Source organism: Danio rerio, chromosome 11 (assembly GCF_052040795.2).
Source record: "Danio rerio strain M-AB ecotype USA chromosome 11, GRCz13ab, whole genome shotgun sequence".
Taxonomy (NCBI): domain Eukaryota; kingdom Metazoa; phylum Chordata; class Actinopteri; order Cypriniformes; family Danionidae; genus Danio; species Danio rerio.
The window spans coordinates 37,893,221-37,909,112 of NC_141031.1; the positions used below are offsets into that span (position 1 = coordinate 37,893,221).

The 15,892-nt window shown below is 33.1% G+C and overlaps 1 protein-coding gene across 1 annotated transcript in view; it reads left to right on the forward strand.

The window, feature by feature from the left end:
• Window positions 1–15,892, forward strand: part of gnai2a (guanine nucleotide binding protein (G protein), alpha inhibiting activity polypeptide 2a) — a 128,375-nt gene that overhangs the window by 92,246 nt on the left and 20,237 nt on the right. Inside the window, 2 exon segments of the mRNA NM_001001818.2 lie at window positions 642–783; window positions 10,082–10,242. Of these exon segments, the coding sequence (NP_001001818.1) occupies window positions 642–783; window positions 10,082–10,242 (303 nt within the window).

A 15,892-nucleotide genomic window follows, 5' to 3' on the forward strand; every position in this document is an offset into this window, starting at 1 on the left:
TTATTTTTAATCACAACAATGAAGACACTGAAAATGTTTTCATAAAAACAGATTTATTTATTAAATTTTTTTTCTGCAAACTCGGAAATATAGAAAGTTCTTAAAAAAAAAAAAAAGCAATTATTGCTTTTGTTTTTTTTTGTTATTGTAATAAAGCCGTACAAATATTTTTAGAAGTATAGCCATTAAATATAATATTTTTAATAACTAAATAAAAACAGCCATTTATATCAATCATAAAAAATAAAACAATAATTTGGCGCTCATTAAATATTTCCAATTACAACAATTAAAACACTAAAAATATTTTTATTGAAACGTATTTTTTTTTTTTTTCTCAGAAATCTTGGAATTATTCAGTAGAAAGTTCAAAATAATAACAACTATTAGGATTTTTTTGTTACTTTAATGAAGTCATAGAAATAGTTGTAGAAATCTAGCAATACATTTAATAAATATAATATTTTAAATAACTAAATAAAAAACACAAATTGTTTCAATAGTTAAAGAAATTAAAGCAATAAAATAAATGCACACATGGACAATCTCACATTAAAACAATTCAAATAAAATTTTAATGCACGCCGCTAAATATTTCATACAACACTGATCAATTGAACATTTGTGTGTCTATTCTGCAGGATTATCCATGAGGACGGCTACTCAGAGGAAGAGTGCAAGCAGTATCGAGCTGTGGTCTTCAGTAACACCATCCAGTCCATCATGGCCATCGTTAAAGCCATGACCAGCCTCAAGATCGAATATGAGGACAGCGCAAGAGCGGTGAGTACACACTGCATTCCCTCAGCAAATAAATCACACACATCCACTGTACAGTAACACACACACACACACACACACATACACTCTCAGATTATCTCAGAGGCCCTCCAGAGTCACATGATCCTGCTCTACAGCCAGTTTTTTGACTGTCAGCATGCAGTCTGATTAGTTTTCTTGCTACTGTTGAAAAATGCGTGATAGTAAAAACTCTGTAAAATTAAACTAGTTCAGGGTCATGTTCTCTATAGACACCAAGCAGATGCATTTTCATGGTAAAGAGCTGAATTTGGAAAACCACAGCCTCTTTAAAGCTGAAATTGTGTAATTTTTGAAGTGATGATTAAAAAGTGATGATGTACATTTAAATATAAATTAAATGTGGTGAAGGGGGGTTGGGGGGGGTGTTGTCGCGAACTCAAGAGCGGGGTGTGGGGGGTGTTGGTTGAGACGAAATGAAGAGCGGGGGGTGGTTGTCGCGAGGGCACTTCAGATCAGTTTGGAAAGGCACTTTTTATCCTACACTAAAAAGGGCATGTGCACCGCACAGGTTGAGCCCTATATGTGCACGTGTGTGTGTGTGTGTGAATGAGAGACAGAGAGAGCAATCCTGTGCGTCGCTTGGTTCTCTCTCTCTTTCTCTCTGTGTGTGCGTGCGTGAGAGCGTCCGGCGCAGAAGAATACAAACAAGACAAACAGGTGACCGCGATCCTAAGGTTGCATATATGGTATTCAGTTTCTGAATGGTTTAGGCACTAGCCAACAGTTTAGTGATGCTGTCTGAGCCTTACGTCATATTTGTAATTGTGCACGGTAATACCGGATACCGGGGTAAAATAGGGAGGAGGTTTGATGGTATCAAAATTTGGATACCGCCCCAGGCCTACTGTTGACTCATTCACTCCGGACACGCTTATACTTCTAAAAAAAAAAAAAAAACTACACGCAATGGTTCAGAATGGTTTGCTAAAAAAAAGCACAGCATAAACCGTTAGCGTATCTGGACACAACCTCAGAGCGCCTGTAAACACATACTTGTAATGGTTGCCCCACCTCTGAGCTCTTCTGATTGGTCCACTGCTATGGAACTGACAGTAATGAGCAACACTGCATGTGAAAGTTGAAGTTCTTTTAACTTCGTGTGGCATCTAAAAAACCCCAGCTCTTCAAGTCACGAGACACGGCCACACACGTTCATTAAGTTCATCTCTACATTGAAAAAAATAGAAAAGAAGCGCATTGGAGAGCATCATCTTTTAAATTCGAGAAAAATACAAAGTAAAAGTCCTATTAGTAATCCATTGTCTATTCTTCCTGTAAAGGACTACAGATCCCTCATAACGCAGCAAATGTTTTATTCAGCTTTTTATTCTCTCTATGAACTTATCTTCAAGACTTTCATGAGGACAGATGAAGCTTAAAGCAAGGGAAAGAAAGAGAATAAGGAAGTAAGAGTGTTAGCTTGCTAGCGCAGATCTAAAGAGAACAGCCTGAAGGGCAGCAGTATGTTCAGTGCATCTGATCCACCTGATGCTCTGGAGAGATACACTCCATCTCTGTCAGCACTGATTTACACTCGCCATATATTACGTCACACCACAATTTACAGTCATTGACAATCTATAGGGTTAACGCTGTCTAAATGGAAACAAGTTGGACATAGGAGTCTTGAAAGAGACGTGTTATTAAAAGTCCTAATATCTTTTTAAAAAGCAGCAGAAGACAAGAATATGGCTCTTTTAAAAGGAAACAGAGCCTTTATTTTTGGTGTGTAGCAGCAGTGTATGGTTTAATTAGGCGGGTGAAGGGAGAGATGGATGATTGTGTCTCCGCTTAGGGAATTGAGCTGCAAAGTGCTGTTAGAGAGGCTAACAACATCTCTCCATCACATTTAATTAGTGAGAGAGAGATCTGTTGGAGACATTCCTCAAGTGTGTCTCGCTCTTGCTTGCTTTCTCGTTCGTGGCATGTTTGATGAGAGATGTGCTCAACCGATGACTGGGAAGTCAGTGGGTCGTCTGGATAAGTAGTTAACTAGTGCGTGTTGAGGAAATCCTGGGTTATTTAGCTAGTCTAATAGACTGCATACAGTTAGATTTCTGAGCCATTTAACGTGAGTTCAAGGGCTGAATTTGGAAACGCATCAACCTTGTGAAAGCTGAAATTCATTTGTTGATCATTGATGTACATGTTTTCACACAATTTTCATACAATTTTCTCAAATTAGTTGTCCTGAATCAGCTTTATACTTCTTTAATGAATGATTTGCATGCATTGAAAACAATTTATCAAAAAGTTTAAGCCATAATTAGGGTTACTGTTTTATTGTAGGGCTGGGTTAAAAAATATCAGGTGTTGTTTCAAATTACCATGAAGAGGGGTCAATGTAAATGAAAACTTAAGAAATGTTAAAAAACCACACTGTAAAACGGAATTATTGTTAAAATAGTTATTTATAAAAATCAAAACTGTAAAACTGTCAAAAAATCAATTGAAAGTAGTTGGTGGTAGTGATACTACTACTACTACTACTACTACTACTAATAATAATAATAATAATAATAATAATAATAATGATAATAATAATAATTATTATTATTATTAATATTATTATCATTATTTTAATTATATTTATTATTATTATATCTTTATCATCGATGTTGTTATTTTAATAATAATAATTACTATTATATCATCATCATTAGTATAAATATTATTGTTATTATTAATATCATTAATATTATTATTTTAATAATTATTATTTCATCTTCATTATTATTATTATTATTATTATTATTATTATTATTATTATTATATTATGTATAATATTGTAAATAATAATAATCTAATAACTATTAAAGTAATAAATATATTATTACCAACTACATAATAATATTAGCAATAATAAAAATCATCATAATATTTATATAATAATAATAATAATTTGATATTATTACTATTATTATTATTATTATTATTATTATTATTATTACAAACTTTCGATTTAAATTTATTTACTGTTTTACTGTCATGATTTTTAAAAAACTATTTTATAAAATACTTTTTTACAGTACAGTTGTTTAAAATGTCTTTCTCATTTGTTATAATATTATTAATATTAACTAATATTATTGATATTATTTAGTATTTCATTTTATATTGTTAATATTGTTATTATTCATAGTAATAATAAAAATATTAATGATGGTGATGTTAGGCTCATTTATGTTCAAATCAATAATATCAGTTAGTCTCAATTAGGCAAAATTAGGCTTAAATCAATAATATAGTTAATAATGATAGTTGATGTTGTTGTTATCACCATCATCATCATCATCATCATCATTATTATTATTATTTTTATTATTATTATTAATATTGATATGTAGCTAAAATTATTGATTTGAGCCTAATTGTGAACACGTTCACGCAAGCACAATAAACCTGGAATACATTTTTACAAATTACAAATGCATTTTTTCTTCTAATCAAAAGAATCATAATTAGATTTTTCCCCATTTGGTGCAGCCATACTATTTGCAGATATCAGTAATGACAGGCAGTTGAGATGTTATCTATAATTGATTTTTTAAAAGAGAGATAAAAATCGAAATATGTAAATGGTCCTCAAAAATTTCGACCATCCCCATGTTTTATTGGCTCTTTAATTAGAAACACTGTGCGCCCAACGCTGAGCGTAAGACAGGAAGTGGAGCATCAGCAAGCATATCTTTAAACCATATGAGAGTGCATGTGTTAGCCATATGTCACAGTTTGTGCAGTGTGTGCTTTAGACACGTGGAAATCAACATCCCATGGGACTGATCGCTGTAACTCCTTATTTCCCCCCCTCTTTCTTCACTCCTGAGGCTGTAAATCTTTTAAAAGGCCTATAACTATCTTCTATTCATATCTACAGCCTTTTTTCCACCAACTATTAAAAGGACTTAAAGTATTCCTGTCTCACAGTATTCCTGTTTCAAAACAGATATTCCTTGAATTTTCAAGTTTATTGAATATTGAATTGCAAAACACTGAGCTGTTTAACTTTTACGAAGTGTAATCTTACAGCAGTACACTGTTTTTGCCCCATTGACTTCCATTATAACCACATTTTCTGACTGCAAAGCCATGTTTAGCAAAAACAAATTCATATGAATGGCCAAAAACAAATTCAAGGATCTGTTTAATATATTTAATCCTTTTGTATCGTCAAATTCACCTTTTGCTATGTTCGTGGCTTTTTTTTCGTCCCATTAACTTTTATTACAATCACATTTTTTGATTGCAAAGCCATGTTCAACAGAAACAAATTCATATAAATGGCCAAATTCAAAATTAAGGATCTGTTTAATATAATTAACTCTTGTGTACTGATCAAAATGACTACCCTTTTGTTTTGTTTGTGCCTGTTTTTGTCTTATTGACTGCCATTATGACCACATTTTTTGCTTGCAAAACCATGACACCAAATAATTCTTGATTGTTGGTGGTTTTCTCTGTTGGAAAAAAGGTCAAATTCGTAGTTTTTACTGTTGATCATCAGTTGGCAGCATTAACCCTTTAGATAGGTCTGTGCACAAACAGTTTCTGGCTTTTATTTGGAGTTCTATGGAGTAAAACAGCAAATTATAGTGTGCGTGCTTAAATAAACTTACTACGTTCAATATGTTCTGAGAGCTGAGCTGCTTATTTTGTATGTTATTTTAGCAGGGAAAACCACCAACAATCTACAACGCATGATTATTTGGTGTCATGGCTTTTACAAATAAAAATGTGGTTATAATGGAAGTCAATAGGGCAAAAACAGCCTCGACCATAACAAAAGGGTAGTAAATTTGCCCAGAGTGTATAGAATTTTTTAATAAAATTAAAAATTTTTAAATTTCAAAGCTTTTCCCAAAATATGTGTCGAAATAAGATTTGTCACCATATATTATTTCATTTGGTAAAGCACAGTGACTGTTGTGGCCAAATTAAACCTTAAAGTCACCCCAGAGTGGATGAGAAAATTCCATTTCCACCATTAATTTCCATTATAACCGCATTTTGTTGATTACAAAGCCATGACATCATATAATCATGCATGGGTAGAGGTAAAATGTGTATTTTTACTGTTCATCAGTTGGCAGCATTAACCCTTTAGATAAACCTGTGCAAAAATAGTTTCTGACTTTTATATGGAGTTCCATGGAGTAAAACAGCAGATTATAGTGTGCTATGTTTACTATTCTTTTATTTATTTTTTAACAGGGTAAACTACCTACTGTCAAGAATGAATTATTGTGTAATGTGTTTGAAAAAAAAAAAAAAGAAGTTATTATAATGGAAGTCAATGTTGCAAAAACAGCCTCGAACATAACTATAGGGTAGTCAATTTTCCTAGAGCAGTGTTTCTCAACTGGTGTGTCGCGGGGACATTTTCAGTGGGTCGCAAAGTGTGTGGTCAAAATAACAACAAATGTGTAATTTTAAACCTATTTTGTTTATGTAAGACTTTTATTTTGTAATGCGCGAGCGACAACCGTACCGTTTGACATGTGAAATTTTATTTAATTATAGCAACAAATATGTCGAAGTGCAAGTACAATCCTGAATATGTAAAGAATAGATTTACATATATTGATGACAAAAAAGGCTTAAAACATCAATGTGTCATATGTAGTAACGTGCTCTCACAAAAGCACTATTAGAAACCAAACATTTGTCATTTTTACTTTGTAAATTTCTATAATTTAATACATTTTTTTAAAATGACAATAATAGAATATTGTTTATTTCTAAGTCTTGAAGATTTTCTTATGATTTATCTGTCACTACTTGTGTATGTTAATAAATAAATACTAATGAATTATAATTCCTAAAATTATATTATAGTTCCTAAAAATTTAGGTCGCGGGTTGATAAACATTTAAAAATGTGGGTCCCATGGCCAATCCAGTTGAAAAACCCCTGGCCTTGAGTATATTGTTGAATTCTTGAAACTTTTCGAAGCATTTTCCCAAAATATGTCAAATTAAGATTCGTCACCCAAAATCAATCTATTTGCTGAAACACCGAGAAAGTTGTGGTCAAATCACGCCTCAAAATCACCCTTAGAATGGATAAAAACACCCCTAACAGCACACAAGGGTTAAGAATTCATCGCGCCCTCTAGAAGAGCAGGGTCGAGCGTGTTGAATGTCTCCGAGCCCGTCATTTCTGCTCACCGTTCCCATGTTTCGCCCCCCAGGCATGACTTCCTGTGACCCAGTTCAGCCCCGCGGTGGGATGGTTTTGGCTTCACGCTTCATTCCTGCAATATGCGCTCTGGGTGGAGAAACTTATATTTAGGTAGACGGTTATTTTTGTAGAAACGTGTGGGAGACGGACGGACAGATGCTTTAAATGGATCGAGACTGTTGAGTCTGAGATGTGATGGTAAAATCAGGAGGAGAGATACAGTCAGGAAACGAGTTCTGTTTTTTCTCTCTCTCTCGGGGGACGCATAGCTTCTGCTTGTGTACTGCACTTTTGACCTGCTTGGCAAATAAATCTCTGGATCATCAAGAAACTTCACATACCAAAAGCACACATATGCACGTGCACACACAGCAAGATGATGAAGACTCTCCCTCCTCACAAAATGCCACCACGCAGCCAGTCTGTCTTCATGATTATAGATGCCTAGGAAATGCAAATAATAGCCGGTAATGCTTTTTGTCAGAGTAGTTGATCATTTTATTGCTTTTATTGGAAATTGGGAAGAATTGTCACTTATGTAAAAAAAAGGTAAATAATAGTTAAAGGCTAATGCTAAAAGCAATTAAAAAGCTACAGTAGTAGTTTATAAATAAACTAGACGTAAATGAGTATGCCCCAAATAAATATTTGTATTCATTTCTCAGTGAATATAGGTAATGTATTTTGATGCATGTGAACATGTTTTATTAAACAGTTTGATTCATTACATAATAGTTTGGTCACTGAACAGATAATAATACATTTAAAGTCAAACAATTTATTGCAAAAACTAATTTTTTACAAGTATTGTAGTTTTTTTTTTTTATAAATTTTTTGTCAACTTTATTTTTATTTCAAAGTTATTATTAAAATGATTATCATTTATGGAGTCAATCTAGGGCCACATATACTTGCAAAATAAAAGAAAGTTTTGCTCAAAAAAAAAAAGAACTGCAAAAGGAAAATTAAGTTTTGAGAAATATAAATTACATTTGCAAACATAAAAGGAACTGCAAATAAAAATCAAGCAGTGCAAAAAATAAAAATAAAAACTTGAATATTTGCATATATTCAATCGAAAGTTTGCCATGCTGTTAAACTTTGCACTTCACGTTTCTGAATGTTTCACTTTGTGTTCCTGATTTGACAAGGGGGCGAAGTTAGGAGGGTACTTGGGTGTGAACTACTTTCAGGCTGTAAACTGCAAAGTGAAAACAGCATCGCAAACTTACAGTTGACTAAAAAGCTAATCGAAATGAGCATTGCAATTGACTGGATGGGTCAATTTTCACTTTTTGGAGATTTGCATTTATTTATTTTGGCTTAATACTTTATTTTTTCGTTTGCAAAACTTTATTTTATTTTGAAAGTATATATGGCCCTAGATTGACTCCATAATTATTGTCCTAAAAATGTATTTAATATTTTCCTCTAAACTATACTTTTGTATACTTACTAATATCTGGATCGTTATCATACATTATTTTGTAAGATTAGCTTTAGATTTTGCTTCAGTATTGACTAATCTAATGTATATGCACAAATATAATATTATGTTCTATAGAAAATTTTATTTGTGTGTACGTGAACTGTATGCTGTGTTATAATTCCTTTAATTTCAATAATGAAGCATGCAAAAATGTGTCATTAACATAATTTGCATAATGCAATAAGATGATTTAGGGAGTCTTTTGAGTTTTCAGTTTTTGATAAGATAATTTGGTAACACTTTAGAATAATGGTCCATTAGTTATTGTTAATGCATTTACTAACATTAAGTATGAATAGTCTTGTTCAGCATTTATTAACAAATTATTAAAAAGTTGTGCTTTTTGACATTAATCAATGCACTGCGAGTTAGCATGAACTAACACGATTTAACTTAAATAATGTAATGCATGTAATAAATGTTACTAATTGTTTGCTTATGTAAGTAAATACATTAACTAATGGACCATTCATTTAAAGTGTTACCAATCATTTTAATCCTCTGAATGCAAGAAAGTTTTCTTTATTTTTTTAAATTACAAATAATAATAAAAACATTGAGGCAATAAAAGTTGTTAAAATATGTTATAGACAACTCTAAAAGAAAAATGAAAATATATGTTATATTCTCTCCTTTAAAACCACCTAGAAAAACACCTTCAATTTTGACCATCAACATCTTCCATTTAATTAAAAAAAATAATTAATTAATTAATTAAGCAGTGATTAATGTGCAGTGAGTTCTGCTAAGTCACTTACCAGCTGCTTTGAGGTAATATGTTTAAAATGCAGATTTTTCACAGTTATTAAATATGGTCAGGCTTAATAAACCTGCCTTGCATTCCTGATTCTTTTCCATATAGTGCATAATAAAAAAGCTACTTTCTGTTTATCAGTGTGTTATTATTTTTCAGTGCATCTGTTCATCGGTTTGTTAAATGCATAGCTGCTTTTCTTATTGCACAGCAATGCATAAACACCTTGTTTTGATGTGGTGTTTTGATGCTGGTTGTATGCATTCCACCATATGAGAGTTGACACTACGAAAGCGATTCAATTAAATGTATTTTAGAAGATTGACGTTTTTCAGACCCTAAATCCACCAGTATTTAGTTTTTTTTTATATATATATATATATTTTGTGATGCACTTCCTAGAGAAATGGAATATTAAATGAGAAAACAGTAGGCGTGGCTTGTTTTTTACTGCAAGCTGATTGGATGTAGTAAAGTAGGCATTTTATTCAGAAAGATGGGGTGAAATGCACCAGGAGAGCTAACAGACACCACCTCCTCACCATTTCTGTTTTTTTGTCAAAATTGACCATTGAAGGGGCGTGGTTAAATATGATAGCCACTCCCAACCCCCAGACAAACCTAATCTAAGAATTTAACTGCAAACTAACAGGAAGTTCATTTTCAGATTTCAATTAAAGATTACAAGGGCAATTTTCTTTTCTTGTAATAACATGCCCAGATGAATTGTAACTAGCAATGTGAGCTAACAAAATCATATGCTTAGTTTGATTTCACGTGCACTTTAATGTGCATTATTTTTTAAGTGTATTTCTGTTTACTTGCTTGTCTTCTAGGATGATGCCCGTCAGTTGTTTGCCCTGTCTGGGACAGCAGAAGAGCAGGGTATCCTTCCAGACGAGCTGGCCAATGTCATCTGCAGACTGTGGGCTGATAGAGGAGTACAGAACTGCTTCACCCGTGCCAGAGAATACCAACTCAACGACTCCGCTGCATAGTAAGTTCTCCCAAAATACCGACCAATTAGAGATGAGCCAATAAACATTATTATATCGAAGCGCGATAAAAAATTTGTCAATAACAGTAGTAAGCTCTGGACTTTTTACTCTATATTGATCTAAGAGCCAATCACACAGCAGAAATGTGCATCAATTGCAATCTAAAAGTGTGTTAATAATAGAGGTGCACCGAATTTTTTTCCAAAGAAAATTTCAGCCGAATACATTATGCCATTTAATGGACGCTCTAATTTTTGTGGCTTTAGTCATTGTTGAGGTACCCTTAAATCTGAAAGCGTTAATAAACTTGTATTAAAATGGATATCATCATTGTTCAATATGGAAAATATTTATTGAGATTACTTTTTTGCCATATCTCCCAGCCATACGACCAATCAATTTTTATGATAGGCCCATATCATAACCTTTAACATTCCGGCTATCAGACGATAAGCATTCATTTACAGATGGAACAGGGTGGGTAGTTCTGATGATTATATTAACGTAAACATTCAAAGGTTTTATGTAGAAACAAAAACTGCTTCACTATAAATACCAACCAATTTAAAGGGGATTCTACACATGCAGGCGTATTTATTGTCCAAAGTCATTATTTCTTTTAGCTTTTTAAAAACAGTTATATTTTAAATTATTTTAATAATATTTTTTCAGCCATTGTCATTTATCAGGCTGTAACAATATTTTTTTCTGCAAAGAAGGTCCTTTTTTAGCTGACAATCACAATTTCTTTTGGTCCGAATTAGTCCATTAGTTATTTTCCTTCGTGTATTGATGTGTAATCAAACAATAAATTATGAAAATTAAAACTTTTGTAAGTTTTTGGTTAAATGTTAAAACTAATACCACATGAAAAGTAACAGAATTTATCACTGATTACACAGAGGGTTGTTTAATTCTCTTTAAATCATGATTTATTATCAGTGCCATGTTCTCTTAGCATTTATTCTAGCATGTAGGATTATTTGGCGAAATAGTTTAAAATGTACTAACATAACAGAGCTAACAAATAAAAATCTAAAGCAGAGATGCCCAAAGTAGGGCCCGTAGGACAAAGTTGGCCCATTGTAAGCTATGATTAGGCCCACCATCCCATCTGAGAAGAGATTGAGAATGATGGGGAGGGTTGGGGCGAATGCATTTAAAAGAGAATGTCAATTCTACCTTGAAGTAACCTTTTTCTTTTTGTTTTATTGCTAAGCTTAAAAAAAGCATGTTTCAATTAAATGTTATAAATGAATCAGATTTTTTAAAAATGAAAATAATGTCTCAACGGATAGACTATGCAGATGACATCGGTGGGCAAATCAAGGCAAAAACTTGTGTAACTCTGTTCTGTCATAAATGAGAGAGATTTAGTTTTTACTGTAAGTTCCTTGTAAAATGATGTTGTATTAGTTCATATAAAGCAGGAGCTCTCATTATCTACTTTAAAAACTCCAAAAATGAATTTTTATTTAGGTCAAATGTCCGGAACAATTGATATTAAATAACTTGTTTTTAATAAACATCCATAACATGCATCACAAGTCAACACTATTTATTTTTATTTTAATAAAATGGCATTTGCGTTTAAACACATTAAATACAATGTAAATGTGGCAAACCACTAATATATATGGATTGAATACCCTTGTGATCAGGATCCGAACCGTAGTCCGGACTTGGAGAAGCTATAATATAAAGTAATGTCTAGTTATTTTAGAATAATATTTAACAAATTCGGAAATTACCCATCGCAAGTATATTTACCTTTGGCAAAGTTTGGTTTTTGGCTTTTCATAAGAACAAATTAAGGCAACCCTGAAATTTTTTTCCCATGAAAAGTGAACAAAGGAAGTGATGTGTTTGATAATGACTGAAATATTAAAATGTTTTTCAACAAAAGACAGAAAAAATTGTTTCTTTTAATAAGTATTATTTTCCCCCTTAAATTTTTCAAATGCAAAATGCATGTCTATTTATTGAACCACCCACAAGCATCTCTCTAAATGAACAAAATCTGAAACCTACCCGGTAGCACCTTTTTAAATTCAGAAGGGATAAAAAGACAGATTAAAATGTGCGATGAGAGCGGGCTGGATCAGATCGATGCGTCAAAGCGAGCAGAAACTCTTAACAGTTAACGGTCCGTTGAGAAACCAATTGCTATTAAATGGAGGGTTGGCCTAGGTCAGGATTTCCATGAATTTTCCCAAGCTGAATACACTAGGAATCAATCAGGGGCAGGCGGAGCGTTCCCTCACGGGGATCACGGTCGATTTGGCCTTGAATTAGGGAATGAGTGATGATGTAATTTGTTGGTGGGAAAAGGGGATGTGGAGGGATAGAGGGAGCGCTAATCTTAGTTTTCATAATATTTAGTTGTGTTTGCTAGGTTCTGCAGATGTAAATGGAGACTGTTTACAGCCTGTGCGTATGAGTGGGTGGAGAGAAGTGCGGTTTTTACAGAAGCAGCCACTCCTTCCCCACCCTCTGAACACACACTAAAACGTCTACATCAGAAAAGAATAGCAAAACCTCCTTGTAGAGAGATGCAGTCTATTATTTTTAGCACATGAGAGATGCAGGCAACTTTTTTTTCCCATCAGTACTATATATATATTATAGTTAAAACTGTGATGTTTGTCGATTCAGTAAATATGAATATAAATATATGGATGTGAAAAGAAATTAAGAGACAACTTTCTCGATTTCTTGGCTAGATTTTAGAGCTGAACAATAAATCGTTTTAGCATCGATATCGCAATTTGTGCAAGTACCATCAGAGGATTAGATTTATTTTTTAAAGATATTATTAAATATTATATTGATATAAAAATAGTTTTTACAGTGATGACAATGTTATTTTATGTTTGATTGTTCAATTTTTGTATTTGAATACTGTTAGACTGCCCAGAAAACCCATAAAGCACAGTTTGTTTCAATTTTATTTTTGCTCTGTCATATTTATGTGCAGCAACACTTTATTTTGATGATCCCTATTACACAATTTGTTGACTAAAAGTTGCATTGCAACTGCATGCCAGTTACTTTTCAATTGAGTATTAGTAGACTGTCTTCTTAATATCTGATGATGCTGCTCCTTCAACAGACATTTACCTGACTATAAGAAATTTTGCAAGTACATGTCAACTTACACTAACCACAACCCCAACCCTAACAGTCTACTTAATATGCTTTATATTTAAATAAAATGAAGATAATTAGAACCTAGATTCCCCCCCCCCCCCCAAAACCCAGTATTTAATTTAAGTCACTGACATGAAATACTTTGAAAGTTTTCTTGCTTTAAATATCACTTGGAAAATCCTTTTTTAAAGGTCTGTATTATTATTATTATTATTAGCTATTAGCCTCCTTAAAAATTTTTTTTCAATTGGCTACAGTACAAATCACTGTTGTCCAATGATGTTTTTTACTACGTATGCAGCATCACTTGCCTAATTAACACTGATACAAGTATCTTACAAAATAACTAGTAAAATATGATGCATTAGTTTGTGATTTATCGTGATTGAAATCCTCACAAAGGTGTTTGCATGGGTTTAGGGTGGTCTTTTGTAAAAAACTATTGAAGTATTTTTATGCAAACCTGATTCAGTAATCCTTCATATCTTCATTGCACTCGTCTGTTAATCCAGAAAATCAATGTACGCTGTAGCATTACGTTTGTACTGCAACTGAGGGGCTTAGAATTGGAACATATTTTTGGCTCATTTTCATGAGATCTTCCCATCCTCTAAACCACAGCCAGACATAAAGCACAGCTCCTGTTCCAGGGAGAAACAAGACAAACATCCAATGCATCCAAGAAAAGATCTTTGTCTGTCTGTCTGCACAGATCCTGTCACAAAAACCAATGAGTACTGCTATACAACAAGCAATACTAGAGCTGAAATCAGTGAACAGTATGTACATTTAGATGCTTTATTTTTCATATTTCTTCTGAACAGCCACTGTACTAAGCTCTAGCTGTGGCATATTGTTCTTATTACAGATCAGCTGCAGTATTAAACTGTACTCTTGGCTCTAATAAAGTCTAGCTCTGTTTATCAGAGACATGACTTTAATTCCCCAAACCTTAAATGATAGCAGGTGGTCATTAATCTCTCTCTCTCTCTTTCTCTTGAATTTAGAGCTTTATTGGCATGACTGTGAATAATGCACAATGTTGCTAAAGCCATAACAATAAACAAAGTTCAAAAAATACATGTATATAAAAGAAATTAACAAATACATACAGTTGAAGTCAGAGTTATTAGCCCATCCCTTCTTTCTTAAAATATTTCCTAAATGATTTTAACAGAGCAAGGAAATTTTCACAGTATGTCTTATCATATTTTTCTCTTTTGGATAGTCTTATTTGTTTTATTTCGGATAGAGTAAAAGTAAAGGTCCCACTTTATATTAAGTGCCCTTAACTACTATGTACTTGCATGAAAAAAAATACAATGTATTTACTGTGTTTCTAATGTATTTGAGAACACTTGTAGTGCTTTTTAGTTGGGATAGAGGTTGCGTTATGGACAGGTTTGGTGGCATGGGTAGGTTTAAGGGGGGGTTGAGGTGTAAGGGATGGTTAACAGCATATTTACGAATGTAATTACAAAAGTTAATTACAGATGTAATTACATACATGTTTTTAATCAAGCATAAGTACACAGTAAATACATGTATTTACACAATAAGTACATTGTAACAAACTATTAGTTCTTGTTTAAGAACATATTAATTAATACTTAATATAAAGTGGGACCAAAGTAAATAATCAGAGCTTTAGTAAGGGGTAGGAAGACATTTGGACAGTCTTGCCAAAGCATAGACATTTAGATAGGTATAAAATATGTAAAATATTAACATCATCAGATTAATAAAAATATATGCAGATTAATTAATAATATACAGTTATTTAAACTAGATATTAAAGTTTGAGGACAAACTTTATGGTGGCTTGAAAAGCCGAATCTGAAAGTTTGAAGTGGTTGAATTAGCATGTTACTAGCATGATTCTAACATGAATTAGCATGCTACTAGGATAATTCTAGCATGAATTAGCATGTTAGTAGCATGATTCTTACATGAATTAGCATGTTGTTAGCATGATTCTAGCATGAATTAGCATGTTACTAGCATGATTCTAGCATGAATTAGCATGTTGTTAGCATAAATCTAGCATAAATTAGCATGTTACTAGCATGATTCTAGCATGAATTAGCATGTTGTTAGCATGATTCTAGCATGAATTAGCATTTTACTAGGCGGTTGCTAGGGTGTTTTAAGTGGTTGCTAGGTGGTTGCTAAGGTGGTGCAAGGCAGTTGCTAAGGTGGTCTGACTAGTTGCTAGGTGGTTGCTAGGGTGTTGCTAGACGGTTGCTAGGGTGTTTTGAGTGGTTGCTAGGTGGTTGCTAAGGTGGTGCTAGGCAGTTGCTAAGGTGTTCTGACTAGTTGCTAAGTGGTTACTAAGGTGTTGCAAGGTGGTCACTAGGGTATTCTGAGTGGTTGCTAGGTGGTTGCTAAGGTGTTGCTAGGCGGTTGCTAGGGTGTTCTGAGTGGTTGCTAAGGTGTTGCTAGGTGGTTGCTAAGGTGTCCTAAGTGGTTGCTAGGTGGTTGCTAGGGTATTCTGAGTGG